Genomic DNA, 15498 nt, shown 5'->3' with positions numbered 1-15498 from the left:
GGTATTAGTGGAGGCCACCTGTGGTAGTCTGCTTATGTCTGAGAACTAAATGTCTTAGTGTTTTTGTTTACATTTTATAGCAATGTCAAGTTTCAAGGCCCAAAGAACATCCCAGACCATTGGGACCCCTCAGCCCTGCCAGACTCTGGCTTTAAGGTATGGGACTCGCGTTTCCTTGGGCTGGGAGGAGAGTGTTCTTGGAGATAGGTGAGTATGAGCAACTCTGTTGTTTTCTCCACCACCAGAAGCTGTGAGGCCAGGGCTCGTGAGGGAGGGGGAAGAGGTATATGTGGGGTTTTTGTTTTTCAGGCCTTAAGATTTTAAGGCTGGAGCCCACCTAGCTCCCACCCGGGAGATGACTGTGGTCCTGAGAGGAGAGGATGTGTTATGGATAGAGGACGATAAGCTGGGAATTTTCTTTTCTTTTTTTTTTTTTAATTTTATTTAGTTATTTTTCAAGTACAGTTTTTTGTCTATTTTTCCCATCCCAGCCTCCCCCGCCCCTTGCTCCCCACCTCCCTCCCATTTCCACCCCCCTTAGTTCTCATCCTGGGAATTTTCTAGAGAGGAAAATTTTGTAGAAAGCTCAACAGCTGGGCTCAGCCAATAAGTATTAGTTCTAAACAAGAAAGGAAAAGAAACAATGGGCTAGTTTGGGCATGATGAGGGACACCTAGAATGAAAACTTCTGTCAGAAGGTGCTAGATAATACAAGATAAGAAAAGGAAGATTCAGTTCAGCAGCTCGTTTAGGAGCTGTCAAAATTTGGAGCCGCGTAGAACTCAGTAGACTACCCAGGCCACAGCCCAGCACCGCCCCACCCATGTGGGGCTCACACTCGCCCCTGACAGCTGGCTTCTTGCCAAGCATGTTGCAGACCAGCTTTTACAGCATGACTGTGTCACTGCCCTGGGAGGACTTGTCAGGCTCAGCCAAACTTTCAGACATCAGCAGCACAGGCAAGATGTGTGAAAGGCTGGGTGAGTTGACAGTAGCACTCAAATGTCAGGACAAGGCGACTGTATTGAGGGGATCAGGGAAGGTGTCACTGGGTCCAAATCTAAAGGATGGCTGGTGCTTTGTCAGGCAAAGGTGGGAGAACATACAGGTTGACGGGTACTACGTGCAAAGTAGCCCAGGTCAGGACATGGGGTGTCAGGCATGTCTTGCATGTAGGGTGTGCAGAGAAATGGGGAACGGGAGAGAGGTGAGGGCTATGATGCGGAGTGCCTTGGTCATTGGACCAAGCAACAGCTGTGACAGGTAAGGGAGACCATGAGGATCTCTGGTTTGGAAGGATCAGGCTGGCTTCCATACTTGAGGGAGAGGAGCTTGGCAGCTTCCATGAGATAGATGGGAGCAGAGAAACCAGAGTCAAGATTTGAGTGCGGGAGACCCATGGACATGCCAAAGCCTAATCATAGCATCTTTGGGGTGGGGGTGTTGAGGTGATTACTGTAAGGCTGCACTTGGGGTGGGGGAAGGGGATGGTGTAGAGGGGCTCCCCAGAGATCCTGAAATGGTCTGTCACTGGCTAAAGCCTCAAGGCGCTGGGAATAAGGAGGCTGATTATATGGTCCAGGCTGCAAATGCAGGAATTTGTACATTGTCACTCTGTGTGACAGTTGGCTGCCCTTGGTCAGCGGCCCCTCCGGGCCCATCAGAAGTGCTCTTTCCCAGAGCAAGAGGCTAAGGGAGAAGTGGGCTCTGGGAGAAGGTCTTATTGGCCATGCTCCTGAGTTGCCATGTGCTCATCTGCCAGCCTGGCCTTTCCATCAGCACATGCGATGTGGGGCATTCACACAGCACCACTGCTCATGGCAGCATTTGCCCTCTGTCTGCCAAAACTATGTCTTCCACCTTTATTGCCACCAGCTCGGTCTTGTAGACTATGTGTGGGGTCAGAAGAACAGGGTCCTGGGGACACGTACAATGGTGCTGATGCAAGCATCGCATTCCTGGCCTTCAGGCAGGTTTCATAGTGAACACAAATTGTGCTCCTCCTGCATCTGGAGAGACTGCTTCTTGGGCCAGAGGGGAGAGTGGTAACCACCATCTGGGCTCACTTTAGCAATTCTGACATTTTAGGAGTGACCTTGGGAAGAGATTGATCTATATTCCAACTTTGATTGTAATGTTAAAATCTTTGCCCTTTGCAGCTGATCACCCTCAGTTCTTCCTCAGAAGAGTATCAGAAGGTCTACAGTCTCTTTAACCGTACACTGCCCTACTATGTTCAGAAGATTGAGCGCATCCAGAACCTGGCTCTCTGGGAAGTCTACCAGTGGTACGTCAGAGGCTTGCTCTTGACATGCTGGTGACTCTGTTCCCTCACACCTATATGTAGTAGGCTAGCAACTTAGTAAACATGCTCTGGGCTTCAGGGACAATCCCAGATAGTAGCCACTGCTTACCCAGTGCTGCCAGAATCAGGAACCATGTCCCTACTTTCTTGCCCAAGTCATCATCTTGGTAACTTAGCACTGCATGTTCCATCGGAGAGATGAGGGGAATCAGGCTCCCATAGTGATAAAGTCAGTACTCGTACTTGTGTTCTCCCTAAAGATTGATGAGATTGTCCAGTATAAGCCACCCACACCCCAGGCAACTTAAAGCTGCTGTCCTGACAGCCAGAGAGCAGGGGCCTCATTTTTGTGCCTGAGAGCCAGCATGTTCTTGAGCACTTGTCCATGTGAAGGAGATGTGCAGCAGGTCACCATGGCAGGCCTGGGGTTCTGCTGGCCTTTCCCCACAAAAGGTTGGAGCAGTCTCCTGGTACTCTGGGTCCAGTGAGGATAACTTACAGAGGAGGGGAGATGGATAGACCTCCACTGAACGGCATCCTCAAGCTCCCCTGGCTAAGCTTCCTGGGGAAACAGTGGTGGGGACAAAGCATGCCCGTCTTCCCAAGGCTAGTCTGCTTTGGGAGTGCAGGTCGCTGCTGGAGGCATGCGGTTATCGAAGGAAAGGCTTCCCTTCGCTTTGCATCTGGTTCCTGTGCTCCACCTTTTCCCTTCCTGGCCCATGGCTCGAATTTCATAGATCTGGATCCGTATGTCCTGGTCTCAGAACACTTCTAATAAAATGTGTGTTCTTGGGTCAGGTAGCCTGTATTTGGTGCAAAGTATCCTTTGCCTCCAGCACATATTTTTCTCCTGTGATTTTAGGCAGAAAGGGCAGATGCAGAAGAAAAATGGAGGGAAGCTGGTGGATGAGAGACAGCTGTTCCATGGCACTGATGACGATTTCGTCGACGCCATCTGCCAGCAGAACTTTGACTGGAGGATCTGCGGTCTTCATGGCACTAACTATGGCAAAGGTAAGGGTGAGGGCAGCCACCAGCTGAACCTGGCCTCACTGTGCTGTCCAGGGCTTAGGAAACTGTTTTAAAGCCAAGTCATGGTTGGGGGTGGGGAGACAGTGTAAGCTGATGTGCTGGTTGATACTTAGTGAGGAATGGTCCTGGCCCTCTATGGGGATGCCCAGCTGTCGGCATCCTTCCTCTCACTCTGTGTGCAACTGGAGCCTGACCCAGGGTCTGAGCACGGGTGGCCCTGCTTTAGGCTGCGGTTTTGCTTCCCCAAGTGATGGCCCTGCACCCCTGTGGAGTGGAGGCCTTGGGAGATGGTAAGCATGAGTTGGGAGAGGGAAGAGGGCGCCTGCCCAGCCCTGTGCTCCTTTGTTAGAATGGAAATCTGAATGCCTCAGATACACTCATGTAAACATGCCATTGTAGCCATATGGTGAATTTTCTGAGTGTTTCTCTGTCTCTTGCTTATTTTTAAACTGTATTTGGAAATAATTTCAAATTTACAGGAAAGTTGCACAAACAATTTTTAAAAACTCCTGCATAAATTCCTGTGCAAGTTTATCTAAATTCACCTGTTTTAATGTTTTGCCATGTTGGCTTTATTCTCCCCCATTTTTTTCTGAACCATTTGTAATTAGGTGGCATATATCATGGCCCTTCACCCTGTAACACTTCCTTGAAAAAGGACAGTATCTCTGTCATCACAACATGATTATCACTAAATACAGAAAGTTTCATACCGTGTGATACTATGATCAACAGTCCCCCATTCCAGTGCATCAGTCGTCCACAGGTGGCCTTAGTCTGATGTAATGGCATCTGGGGTCAGGATGGGCGAGAGCCAGTGAACAGCTGTAAATCCAGATGTGTAACTGGCAGCTTCCAACTCAGGTTCCCGTTAGACAAGGTTCATAATTCTATACATTGAGCTGCTGGTGTCTCCAGAGTGGTTCCACGCAGGGCATCTTGGTCACTTTCCACACCAGCCCTATGAGGTTAGGCGTGACAGCTCCATTTTATAGCTGAGGGAACAGATTTGAGGAGTTAAGTATTCTTATGCCTAGAGAACCTTATGATTTGAGTGACAGGTTCAGAATGTGAAAGGAGTTTTCTTTCATGGTTTGGTGTCCCCTCTGATGTCCTTCACAAGGGAAGGCTGAAGAAGGAGGGAGGGAGAGCAGGAGGGAGATGCAATGACAGAGGAGCAGAGGCCATTGGCATCGCCTGGTTGACAAGACACTGGAGCCTCTTCTCCCTGGCTGCAGCTGTCCTCTCGGTATCCAGCTAATAAGCCTGTGCATGTCCTTGCAGGGAGCTACTTCGCCCGAGATGCTGCATATTCCCACCACTACAGCAAATCCAACACGAAGTTCTCCATGATGTTCCTGGCTCGGGTGCTGGTGGGCGAGTTCACCCGAGGCAACGCCTCCTTTCTCCGCCCCCCAGCCAAGGAGGGCCAGGGCAACGTCTTTTACGACAGCTGTGTGAACAGCATGTCCGACCCTTCTATCTTTGTGATCTTTGAGAAGCACCAGATTTACCCAGAGTACATCATCCAGTACACTTCCAAGCCTGCAGCCAGGGCCACTCCCCTGCCTGCAGCCGGGGCCACTCCCCTGCCTGCAGCCGGGGCCTCCAGCCTTTTTTCCTTGGCATCTCTCTTTGGTATCCGGCAGTGAGCACAAGGATTTCCAGCTTCTCGTCCTTGAAATTATTATTTTTTCTTAACAAAACACTTTTAATGAACTGTTTAATGTTGACTTCTTGATGAAGTTATAGTCTTAATCTCTTGCTGACAGTAGTTTTCGGTTTTAAGATCCTTTAGAGCTCAGTAGTGGGCTGACCAGTAGTGCCTGTAGGTGAGCCCGTTACTGCTTTTTACTAGGGTGTTGTTTTATTTTTTTTTACTCTTTGTTGACTTTGCTGCTGATTGGCACCAGGTACAGAGTTTCCAGATACTATTTTATGGATTGGTTTTAATTTTTAATTTCTGTCTCCAGTGATCTGTTTTTGCAGCGTCTTAGTGGCATCTTGTTCTATTTTTTTGGTCAGAAAGCCCAGGGTTCAGGAAAACCTGTCTTGTGGGCTAAGGAGGTACAGTCATTGTGTCTGTTGCTCTGTCTCTAATCTCAGCAGCTCTCATGCTGCTTCTCCTGGGCGTCTGGCCTTGAAATTGCTCCACATATTACATTATCAGACAAGTGGCTACAGTGGGGTGTCATTGAGCCCCTGACGGTTACCCTTGGTCATGGGATCAGCCCATGAATGTTCCTCTCAGCATCTCCTAAGTGTACGGGACACCCTCCGCTTATGGGTTTTATGTCTCCTGGGATTTTAATGACCGTGCTGCAATTGTCACAGTAGAGTATGGAAATAAAATAATGTTTATCTCACATGGGTGGTGACTGAAGCCTGTTCTTCAACATCTGTGTATTGAGTTCTTGCTGGATACAGGTGTTGGAATATAACAGAGACCCTGTTACTGGCACTGGAGGTGCTGCAGTAGATTTTTTTATTTTTGTTTTTTTAGAGAGGGGAAGGGAAGGAGAAAGGGAGAGAAACATCAATGTGTGGTTTTCTCTTGTGTGCCCCTTACTGGGGATCTGGCCCGCAACCCAGACATGTTCCCTGACTGCGAATTGAACTGGCGATCCTTTGGTTTGCAGCTCGAGCTCAATCCAGAGCCACACCAGCCAGAGCTGCATTAGATTTTTGATGACGCTGGAAGTTTAGGGCCCTCACTTGTTGGGGCCCCTTCCACAGCCTTAGGAGGGGCTCCAACAATATGGTCACATGGTCATACATTTCAGTTAAATTTGCAGGAGTTACATCTTGGTACTTTTTCTTTCCCCCACTCATTAGTTCCAAGCCCCACAAAGCTCAGAATCACTGTGGAGCAGACTGTGTTGTGGACATGGAGGAGGGGGGTGTGTCCTGTGCGTGTCTTCCACACACAGCAGGTTATGGAATCTCTGCTGGGCGCTGGTTGGCTCTGGGCCAGGAGCAGAGGGGCTGGCAGGGTGTCCCCACATTATGAGGCCATCTGCCCCCTCCTGGGTATTATACCCATTGTTCTCTGGGTTCAGTCCTCTGCAACAGGCTTCTGTCCTCACCTGTACCCTTCTTAATACAGTGTGTTCACTCTCCACAGGATGCCTCCAGTTGCATTGGTTTGTCCTATAGTTCTCAGATCCAAGCTCTTTTTCCATCTTTGAAATGAGGAAAGAGTGATTGGGAACTTGATACAAGTCAGCCAGTCAAGCCAGAAGAGAACTGAGTTAAATAACCAGAAAAAAGCTATGACATTACTGCCTTATCTAGTTGTATATGATACGATTTTCAGAGCCCCCTTAAATATTTCCCCACATTCTGATACATCCTGAAAGTTCATGCATTGCTTTCTGGTTAGGTTGCTCGTTCTTACCATGTAGGTCAGAGGCCCAAGGGGTGTCGGAGAACCATTCAACCGGTGCTTGCCTGCCAAGTCTTAAGTGTAGATATACTGATCCTGTGCTTTTAACCATCTGGCTGCTGCGAGCTGAGGAGTGGGAAGCAGGAATGGCCCATTTGGAAGTGTAGGTGGGAAGGATGGCAAGAGGAACCTGGGGTGGGAGATGATCAAATGCTCAAGCCAAGTAAACTATGAGGACTGCAGACGCAATGGATTTGCTGACCTTTGAGAAAGCAAGTCAGGAAGAGCCACAACTTGGACTGGAAATTTGAGAGAGAAATAGAGTCCACGTGGCCAGGCAGTAGGGTGGGTATGGGGGTGAGGGGGGCTGTTCCTGTGGGCACAGGTCGGGGTGGGCATTGTGAGGGGAAGAAGTCAAAATGACCTTGACTTAATGCAAAGATGTAGAGTGGGCTCCAGGGTGGGTACATGTGTGTGTGTGTGAGAGAGAGAGCCAAGAAGTTGCCATGAGGCCCAGCTAGGATACAGCTTCGTGAAGGGTTTTGTGGAGGACCCAGTCGTTACCATTTCCTGCCGCTTCCTGCTTCATGTTTGTTGGTGTTGTGTGTGAACAGTGAGATTTAAACAGCATGAGGATGTGGATTGAAAAAGTGTGAAGGGGAGTCCAGCGATTCTAGCTTGTTTAGGAAGCCTCACTGCTGTGTCTGACAGTGGTGACCACCTGGATGGAGAAGGTGAGAGGAGACAATGGAGCGGATGGGCTGGGGGTGCCAGGTGCTCGGTTGGGCCCTTCTGCAGGATGAGGTTCTGTGCTGGCCATGGGGAGGCAGGATTGGGAATGGAGGACTTTTTCCAGTGAGTCTGAGCCCTGGCCTGGGCACGTCAAAGGGGCACAGGTGAGCAGGTGGCAGCAGCAAGCCTGTGAGAGGGCCATGTGATGGGTTGGCGGGGATTCCTCGTGGGTGTGCAGCAGCCAGGGCTGGGCCGTGCTGGGAATGAACTTCTCAGCCATATAATCACCTTCACCAGAATTCACGGTGTTTGTGGTTCTTTGATCAAAATCAAGAAATGATGCTATTAAAAAGAAAAAGTACACTTCACCCTCTGTCACTTTTCTGGGCATTGAAACAAAGTTGGTATTACCCTACCTAGAAGTATTAAAGCATAGTAAAACTTCAAACCACTTTTGAAGTTGAGTTTCTGATGGATGTCACTAAGTCAAACACCACAAAGCACCAGAAGCTGAAAAGGCCGCCCGTGAGTTGGTACCATCAGGACAGCTCACCAGACTGTCCCTGTGTCCCCTGTGCTGTAGATTTCTTCCTCCCTGAGGCTGACACTACTTTCAAAACCCCAGGTTCTGTCGTTTTGTCAAAACTACGGTTTTGCTTATTTATCACCAATTCCTTATTGAGAAAGGTGGGTCAGTCTCTCCAACACCATTGCAAAGTCAAAACTCAGTGTAACAAACATTTATTAAGCATTTGGAAATGTTATGTAAATGACCTTTTTTTATACTTGTATGCCCAGGCACTAATATCAATTAGGTAATGTTCCCCCCGCCTCCCAATCTGAATTTCCACCAGGTTTTTCCTTGAATTAGAAGATATCCTTGTAATGGATTGTGTCAGCGGGGGATAATCTTGATGTAGACGCCGTTTTTTGGACTTAGGGCAGATTTGGATTCTAGTTGCAGTGGAACCTAAAACGGGATTAAAATACCACAGTTAACCACATCTACAGGAAAACTTCCTCGGAACTGGGCCTGACTCGGGCTTGTGGAATATTGGCTGAGGACTGAGGGGTAGCTGGGCCAGGACTGAGCGCAACAACCTCCGCAGCAGGACCTGTGGAGCCCACGTTATTCTCCCAAGAACCCTGAGTAAGAGGTGGTAGTGGCTCACTTTGCAAGTTGAGAACTGGAGGTTTAGAGAGAACAAGTGACTTGTTCAAGGTCACGTGACTAGAAAGTGGCAAGCAAAGCCTCAAACTCTGCATCTCTCCATCCCCCTCCTGCTACCCAGCCAGAAACTGCACAGCCCCTGGGGGCTGTGGGGAGTGGCCTCATGCTGCTACCTGCTCCCCCATGCTGTGGTCCGGCCTCACTGCTACTCCGAGGGCTTTCCTTATGTTTAACTTACAAGGCGAATCAGTGGTGGACCTAGGGTCTTGGAAGAAAAGCCAGAGAAGTACTCAAGGAACAGGGTATCCCCTTGAGCTGTGTGTAAAATGATGGCTTATGTGAACCCTTTCGAGGAAAAGAGTCAATAACAAGGCCTTCGAGGATTATAGCTCAGTTGGGAGGCCAGTTGTACCAGACGGTCTAGACCTGCTATTGCATACGGTAGCCTCTAACATTACATGGCACTGAGTGCTTGAGACGTAACTAGTGCAGAAGAGGGGCTGAAGTCTTTATTTGATTTTATCATTAAAAATAAAATAGTCATGTGTGGCTAGCAGCTTCTGTCTTAGTGCAGGTCCAGACAAACTTGAAATACCATTGGACTTCAAAAAAACAGATGTCAGTTGGGGCTAGCAAACAGGGAGGGCTTCCTGGAGGAAGTGACACCTGAGGTGGGGCTAGGAATGGGAGAAACCATGTGAGCAGAACTTCTCAGGGGCTACTTGGGGATTTGAGGCAATGCCAAGGGATGTGGAGGATGGGGTTAGACTGGGGGTGGGAAGTAGAAGAGATGACATTTCAGGGCAGGGCAGCAGCCCGAGCAGGTGAAACCCTCTCAGGGTGGAAAGTTGGGCTGGGGGGTGTATTATAAAATGGGCTCAGGTGAGTTCTCCCTGGTCCCAGCAGGCTCTGGACTCTTGGCTGGTTCTTGAGCTGGGGAGTGCCAGGCATAAGCAGCGGTTTGGGACATTGGTCTGCTTGCTGTACTGTATGTCAAGATCAAGGGTGATAGAGACGCATATGGGCAGTCAGGGCCTGCTTTCTTTCTCCGCTCTCTCACCCCAGTTTGGCTCTGTGCTCCCAATTTGTCCCTCCTCTCTCCAGTCTTGACTCTCAGAAGAAATTGGTAGACATTTTCACATCTGGTACCTCAGGTTTTTGTACTCAACTGAATGCATTATTCCACCTGGACCAATAGCTTGCCCCAGTCTCCCTGTTTATTTGGGGTGTGGAGCCGTACCACCCTCTGGAGGAGCTCCAGGCACAGAGGAGAGCGATGCTCCGGTTGTGCAGGGAACAGCTAACCCTGCGCAGACAGGCTGCTGCGTGTGGAGGAGGGGAGAGCTTGGCAGTGAGCAAGATCTGGTTTGAACTCCAGTTGCTTCTCTATGGCTACTCATTCACTTGCTCATTAACGTTTGTGGAATGAATGAATGAGCGCTTGCCACGTGCCTGGCATGAAGCCGGGTGCTGAGGCATCCAACAATGAATATGATGGATTCTGCTCCCCATCCTCACGAAGACTGCAGTCCAACTGTGTGACCTCAGGACGTTACTTCTCTCTCTGAACCTTATTTTAGCTTCTCATCTGAAAAATGGGACTAATAAAACTACTTTGCAGGATTACTGGAGGTTTTTTGCCAAAAAGGGAAGAGCTAGAGCATCATGAATCCCGACCCTGCTGTACAGATGATGATAACAATAACAGTAATAATAGTAATAAGTCAACTTCAGTGCAGAGAACCGAGTGAGCAGCCCTGAGCCCAGAGCAGCCAGCTCACCTGCAGGGGGCTCACCTGAGTCTCAGGGCAAGTTTCAAACCGGAACTTGCGCAGGAGGTGGAGCAGTGTTAGCTTGATCTGCAGCAGCCCCAGCCGCACCCCGAGGCAGCTCCGGGGACCGGCTCCAAATGGCAGGTAGGTGAAGGGCTGCCGGCACCTCCAGGCCTCGGCCGTGAACCTGTGGGACAGCACAGTCAGGGGTGGCTCAGGACGCCCAACTCTGTTCCAGGGCCTCTTCAGCCACTGGGTCTGGCTCAGGGTCCCCTAGATCAGAGGTGACACTCCTCCCAAGCGGTCTAACCTTCGCTGAAGTCAACGGAGTCCCGTTTTCTCTTGGACCTGTCGCTAAACTCTGGAGCTGGTAGCTGCTAATCCTTCCTCCCTTCCTGCAAAGGCACCGCTGAATTAAAAGCACCTGGAAAGTAGGGGTTGCCCTCCTGCCTTCCTACAATTCCCTGTGCTGTGAATAGGCCTGTGGGCTCACTGTGACCCAGAAAGGTAACAGTCTGAAAGAAACCACAGCCCTTACCTGGACCCTTGGCTCCAACTCCTCCATCAGCCAGAGGGTGATGTCAGCCATCACTCATGTCCTAAGAAGAGTCCCAGGCACTAGTCTTCCTCAGCAGCCGGGAAGCCAGGCCTGCCAACTGCCTCGCTTGCCCACACCTGCCTTTCTGGTTCAAGCAGTGAAACCAAACCATTGGGGGCTGTGGTATTCGAACCACGGGAAGTCCTTCCTTGGAGAAACTGCCACCAAATGGCACCATGTGCCACATATGCTCTGTGACAGTAAAGCTAGCTGACAGCCACTATTTTGCAAGAGCCAGCTCACTTCTTACTACCTCTGTACTTTTTTTGGACCCAAAGAGCCCTGGATTTACCTTTTTTCAACCTAATATTAATGCAGTCTTGGTTTTCAAAGGTGAAGCTGTAAGGAAGCCCTGCAGCCCCTGTTTGTAATGCTCTATCTTTACCGTATTTCCAGGAGCTGCTGTGCAGCAGCCTGTGGTGTTTATCTAGGCCCCACTGTGCACAGTTGCCCTGTGCCTGTGTGGTAGAGTTGCAGAGCTGGGGTGCATCTCCAGGAAGGTGGAAGCACTAAAGGTGGAAACTCCCCTGCTGCCCGGCCAGCCCTCCCCTTGCCAGATTGCACAGGAAGGGATATAAGTGCATCCTTTTGAGGAAGGGTGTTGACGCCTGTGCAGACATTTTAAATCCGGGAGCCTCGAATTCGGGTCTAGGTGATGGACCAAACCCATGCAGGGGACAGGAGGGGGATCCAGATCCACCACGTTGGCACAGCTGCTCTCAGGAATTCCGGAGAAATCTGGTTGATGCCGTTGTTTTGGAGCAAGCTCCAATTTTTAAAAAGGAAGTGATGCTTTGTGACTTTCCCGGGCACGCCTGAAATACGACCCTAGGTGCTGTTACTCGGTTCGGTCAGGCAGAGGACACCCGTTTGAAATGGCCTTGCTCCTTGCGTGCAGTGCCGTTGGAACGCTGCCTCTGGATTCCACAGGGGGAAATGGTGTAATTATTTCCTTTGAACAACTCTGCCTCGCAAACATGAATGCTTTGGCTTTTGGCTGTTTGGGCAGAACCGGGCTACATCTCAACCAAATCTCTGTCTTCCTGCAGCCACCTCTAATCTGCTGACACTCCTGTCCCCCGGGGGCCCATTTGAAGGGGTGGAGCTCACCTCTCAGGGTCAAAGACCTCAGGGCTCGGCCAGTGCTCCGGGTCACGGTGCAGGGCACCCACGGCCATCTCCACCACGGCGCCCGCAGGGATGCGCTGCCCTAGCACCTCGCAGTCCTGCGCCGCCTCGCGTGTGAACCTGTGGGGACACACGGGTCACTCCCCCTTGATGTGAAGTAAAGATGAGGAAAGAGCCGGGGTGGGGGGTGCTGGGGCAAAGGGGGTCTGAGTCTGATGTGTGGGAGATCGGGGGACAGGTGAAGAGGGGGCCCTCTCCTCTTCTGGGGGTGACCGAGCCACACCCCATCTCCACTCCATTGACCCTCTGCTGCCCGGGACCGAAGTCTCCAGGCTCTTGAGACTCGCCCGGCCCTTGGGGAAAATGCATTTGACGGGTCCCTTCCCCCAGCCTGAGGAGCCTGTTTTATGCCTGGTGTTGGGGCACACAGATGCCTTTGAAGGGCTCACGTCTGGTGGGGGCTCGCATGGCCAGGGGCCACCCTCTCCCCTCCTCCCTCCCCTCTCCCCCCCCCCCGCCCCCGCCACAGTCAAGCCTTTTAATTACCCTCACCTGCCCCCTTGCTTTACCTGAAGGAAATTAGTTCCCCATTCATTGAAAATTGAAAATCTGTTCCCCATTCATTGTCTATGTCACTCTGAATAACTTCTACTAGAGAGGAAAACTTCTGGTCAGATCGTTTATTTTATCAAATGGCCATGGCATAATCCCATTTATGTTTTTTTAAAGGGCCAGACTATCTGTTTGTATATGAACATATAATTTCTGGAAGAATACCTGAACTACTACCACTGTCTCCCCTAGGGGATGGGACTGGGATGGAGGATGACAGGGGACCAGGGGTAGCAACATTTTCTTTTTTCAAATTTGTTGATTTTTAGAGAGACAGGCAGACAGACAGAGAGAAACATCAATTTGTTGTTCCACTTATGCATCCACTGCTTACTGCTTGTATGTGCCCTGACTGATGATCGAACCTGCAACCTTGGCATATCAGAATGGTGCTCTAACCAACTGGGCTACCCAGCCAGGGCAGGACGCCAACATTTTATCTGACTCCTTCTGCATTGGTTAGGGTTTTGTTTTCTGTTTTGCATAAGTATATTATTTTGGTAATATAAATAATTATTTTTAAAATTAAAAATGACCTACACTGGCTTTTACTTCAAGTGGTAGGACTGTGCTTCCTTAACTATCTCTGAGGAGGTAAAATTATTCTACTAATTATAGTTATAAAAGAAATGAAGAGCAACCTGCAGCTCCTTGCAGCATTCATCAGTCTGTTATGAGCATTTAATGTAAGAGGCAGGAGCGTGACAGGCCAGGGCTGGGGGCCCGCTCAGATCCTTAGTCACTAACACGATTAATATGCGCCCGCAGTTGGAGCGAGCGCCGGTGCCCCAGCCGGAGTCGGAGGGCGGGCAGCTCTGACGTGTGCAACCTCGGTTCCAACAGGACCAAACAGGCTACTCCTGACACCCCTTCTTTTTCATCAGTACCGGAGGTAGCCTGGACCAGGATGCAAGACTGGCTAAAAACCAGAAAGCAGGGCCTTCCCTCTGCACGCGGTTGGCCCTCTGTCTGGTTAGGTTAGGCTGCATTCAAGGCTAGAAAATTCTCCGAATTATACCGCATAGATCTGGGACTCACATTCATAACCTTTCTGTAAGAATGATGTTTTTCATAACGGCCATTCCGAGGTTTTAGGGTTTGGTTTTTTTTAATAGATGAGGGTGTCAGTGAAGTCCGGTTGATGCTTGGGAAAAGCTGACAGGCTTTTTTTGAGGTTAAAGGGATAATAAAGAATTGAATACAACAAACTAAAAGAATAGAATAGAAGAATAAAATCATCAGTCTCCTTATATTCACCCCAAATCACTTGCCTCAGCTGAAGCAAACTGGCCTCTTGTCTGGCAAGAATGAAGATGGGTTGCTGGTCTCGTTTCTCTTGTTGGATAACAGAAATCAGCAGAGCTGACATGGTTAAAATTGCCCATGGAGAAGCTGTAGAGGAAGGCGAGGCCCAGGAGACCCTGCTTGGGCAAGGGGCAGGGCTGGAAGCTGGCCCCTTGACTCGAAGCTCAGTGCTTTGCTGCTCTTGGACTCCTACCCAACCTGGCAGGCTGCTCAGAGGGGCGGGATGAGCCCACTGATTCTTACCTCCGTGGAGCAGGCACGCCTGCCCACTGAACACTCCGAAAACAGCAGCACAGAGCAGTGCAGAACTTACCTAAGGTCACACAGCAAACTTAGGGCCAGGCCACGATGGTCTTACCCTCTGTCTAGGCCAGAATTTTCAACTGATGTGCCACAAGAATGTTTAAAACATGCAATCCCTGGCTGTTTAGTCAGGGGCACTGACCTCTTTTCCCTTAGATTGTCAAATGGAGTAAAAAATGACGACGGCCAACACAACAATAGCCATCTGGTGTGAATGAATCAAAATTATACCTATTTTGGGGGGTCATATCAGCAAAGACTATATTTTTTTGGTGTGCCACAGAATTTCCGTAATTAGTTTGTGTGTGCCCCGAGGGGAAGAAGGTTGAACATCGCTGGCCTACGGCCATTGCATCGTTATAGAGCGCCGGCACCATATTCGACTGCAGGAGGGAATTTTAACCTACTAGTCCAGAGACACTGGCTTCTGCGGGGGGGGGGGGGGCCCTGCCATGCTTTCCCAGCACCATGTCCCCCCCGCCCCCACTTCCTCTCACACAGCGCTGCTTACGAAGCATCGGCGGGAGAATTGGAAAATTGGCCCCGGCCTTTTGTGTTCAAGAGCCTGTTCCCTTTGTCAGTCAACACGTCATCTCTTCAAGGTCTCACGGGATGAATCCGTGATTGAGTTGAGATCCAGGAAATGATGTGTGTCTTTGATGAGTTTATGCACTTTCCTCCCACTGGGGGATTTGACCGTTCAGCTCCCCCAGATTCCGTCTGGGCCAGGAGCTCCCCCCCACCACCTCACTCAGCCGCCCGACCCGGGTTACCTACCAGCTGTTTCCGGGACCCCGTTGGGGCTCCTTTCCTTCTGATAGTCTTTAGTCTGCTGTGTCCCTGAACAACTTATTTTGAATTTTCTTTTAACGTGGGCAGCAGCTGCCCACAATACCCTTGGAAGGATGTTGGGTATAAATCATTTAAAAACCAGGTACTGGGTATGGTTTGCTCTGCAGCACCCTCCAAATCAAGGAAGGTCCATAAAGTTCCCCTTAACCCTGGTGGCAGAAACCTGTGTGTGTGCTTGGGGACTGCGTGATTTTACCCACATGCCTGGAATTCTCTCTGTTTGCTCTGGGTCTGAACATATTGGACAGTATCTGTAATCACAGTCTGTAGTGATGTTTTTGGAATATAATTTTAAGGTACCTT

General features: G+C 49.9%; 2 protein-coding genes across 2 annotated transcripts in view; one reads left to right on the top strand and one right to left on the bottom strand.

Moving 5' to 3' along the window:
- The window catches only part of PARP12 (poly(ADP-ribose) polymerase family member 12), a 38498-nt gene extending 32795 nt beyond the window's left edge, over positions 1-5703 (top strand). The window contains exons 9-12 of the mRNA XM_037138767.2: positions 81-156; positions 2160-2287; positions 3168-3319; positions 4622-5703. Coding sequence (XP_036994662.2) covers positions 81-156; positions 2160-2287; positions 3168-3319; positions 4622-4989 — 724 coding nt within the window. The 3' untranslated portion in view covers positions 4990-5703. The remainder of the gene's footprint in view (positions 1-80; positions 157-2159; positions 2288-3167; positions 3320-4621) is intronic.
- Positions 5704-8179: 2476 nt separating this feature from the next.
- Positions 8180-15498, bottom strand: part of TBXAS1 (thromboxane A synthase 1) — a 139558-nt gene continuing 132239 nt past the window's right edge. The window contains exons 11-13 of the mRNA XM_053656614.1: positions 12106-12243; positions 10422-10584; positions 8180-8424 (exon numbers count right to left, since the gene is read on the bottom strand). Of these exons, the coding sequence (XP_053512589.1) occupies positions 8350-8424; positions 10422-10584; positions 12106-12243 (376 nt within the window). The 3' untranslated portion in view covers positions 8180-8349. The remainder of the gene's footprint in view (positions 8425-10421; positions 10585-12105; positions 12244-15498) is intronic.

The sequence above is a fragment of the Artibeus jamaicensis genome, unplaced genomic scaffold (assembly GCF_021234435.1).
Source record: "Artibeus jamaicensis isolate MK-2021 breed Jamaican fruit bat unplaced genomic scaffold, CSHL_Jam_final scaffold_2172, whole genome shotgun sequence".
Classification (NCBI taxonomy): Eukaryota; Metazoa; Chordata; class Mammalia; order Chiroptera; family Phyllostomidae; genus Artibeus; species Artibeus jamaicensis.
This window is presented reverse-complemented; position numbering and strand designations above follow the sequence as displayed.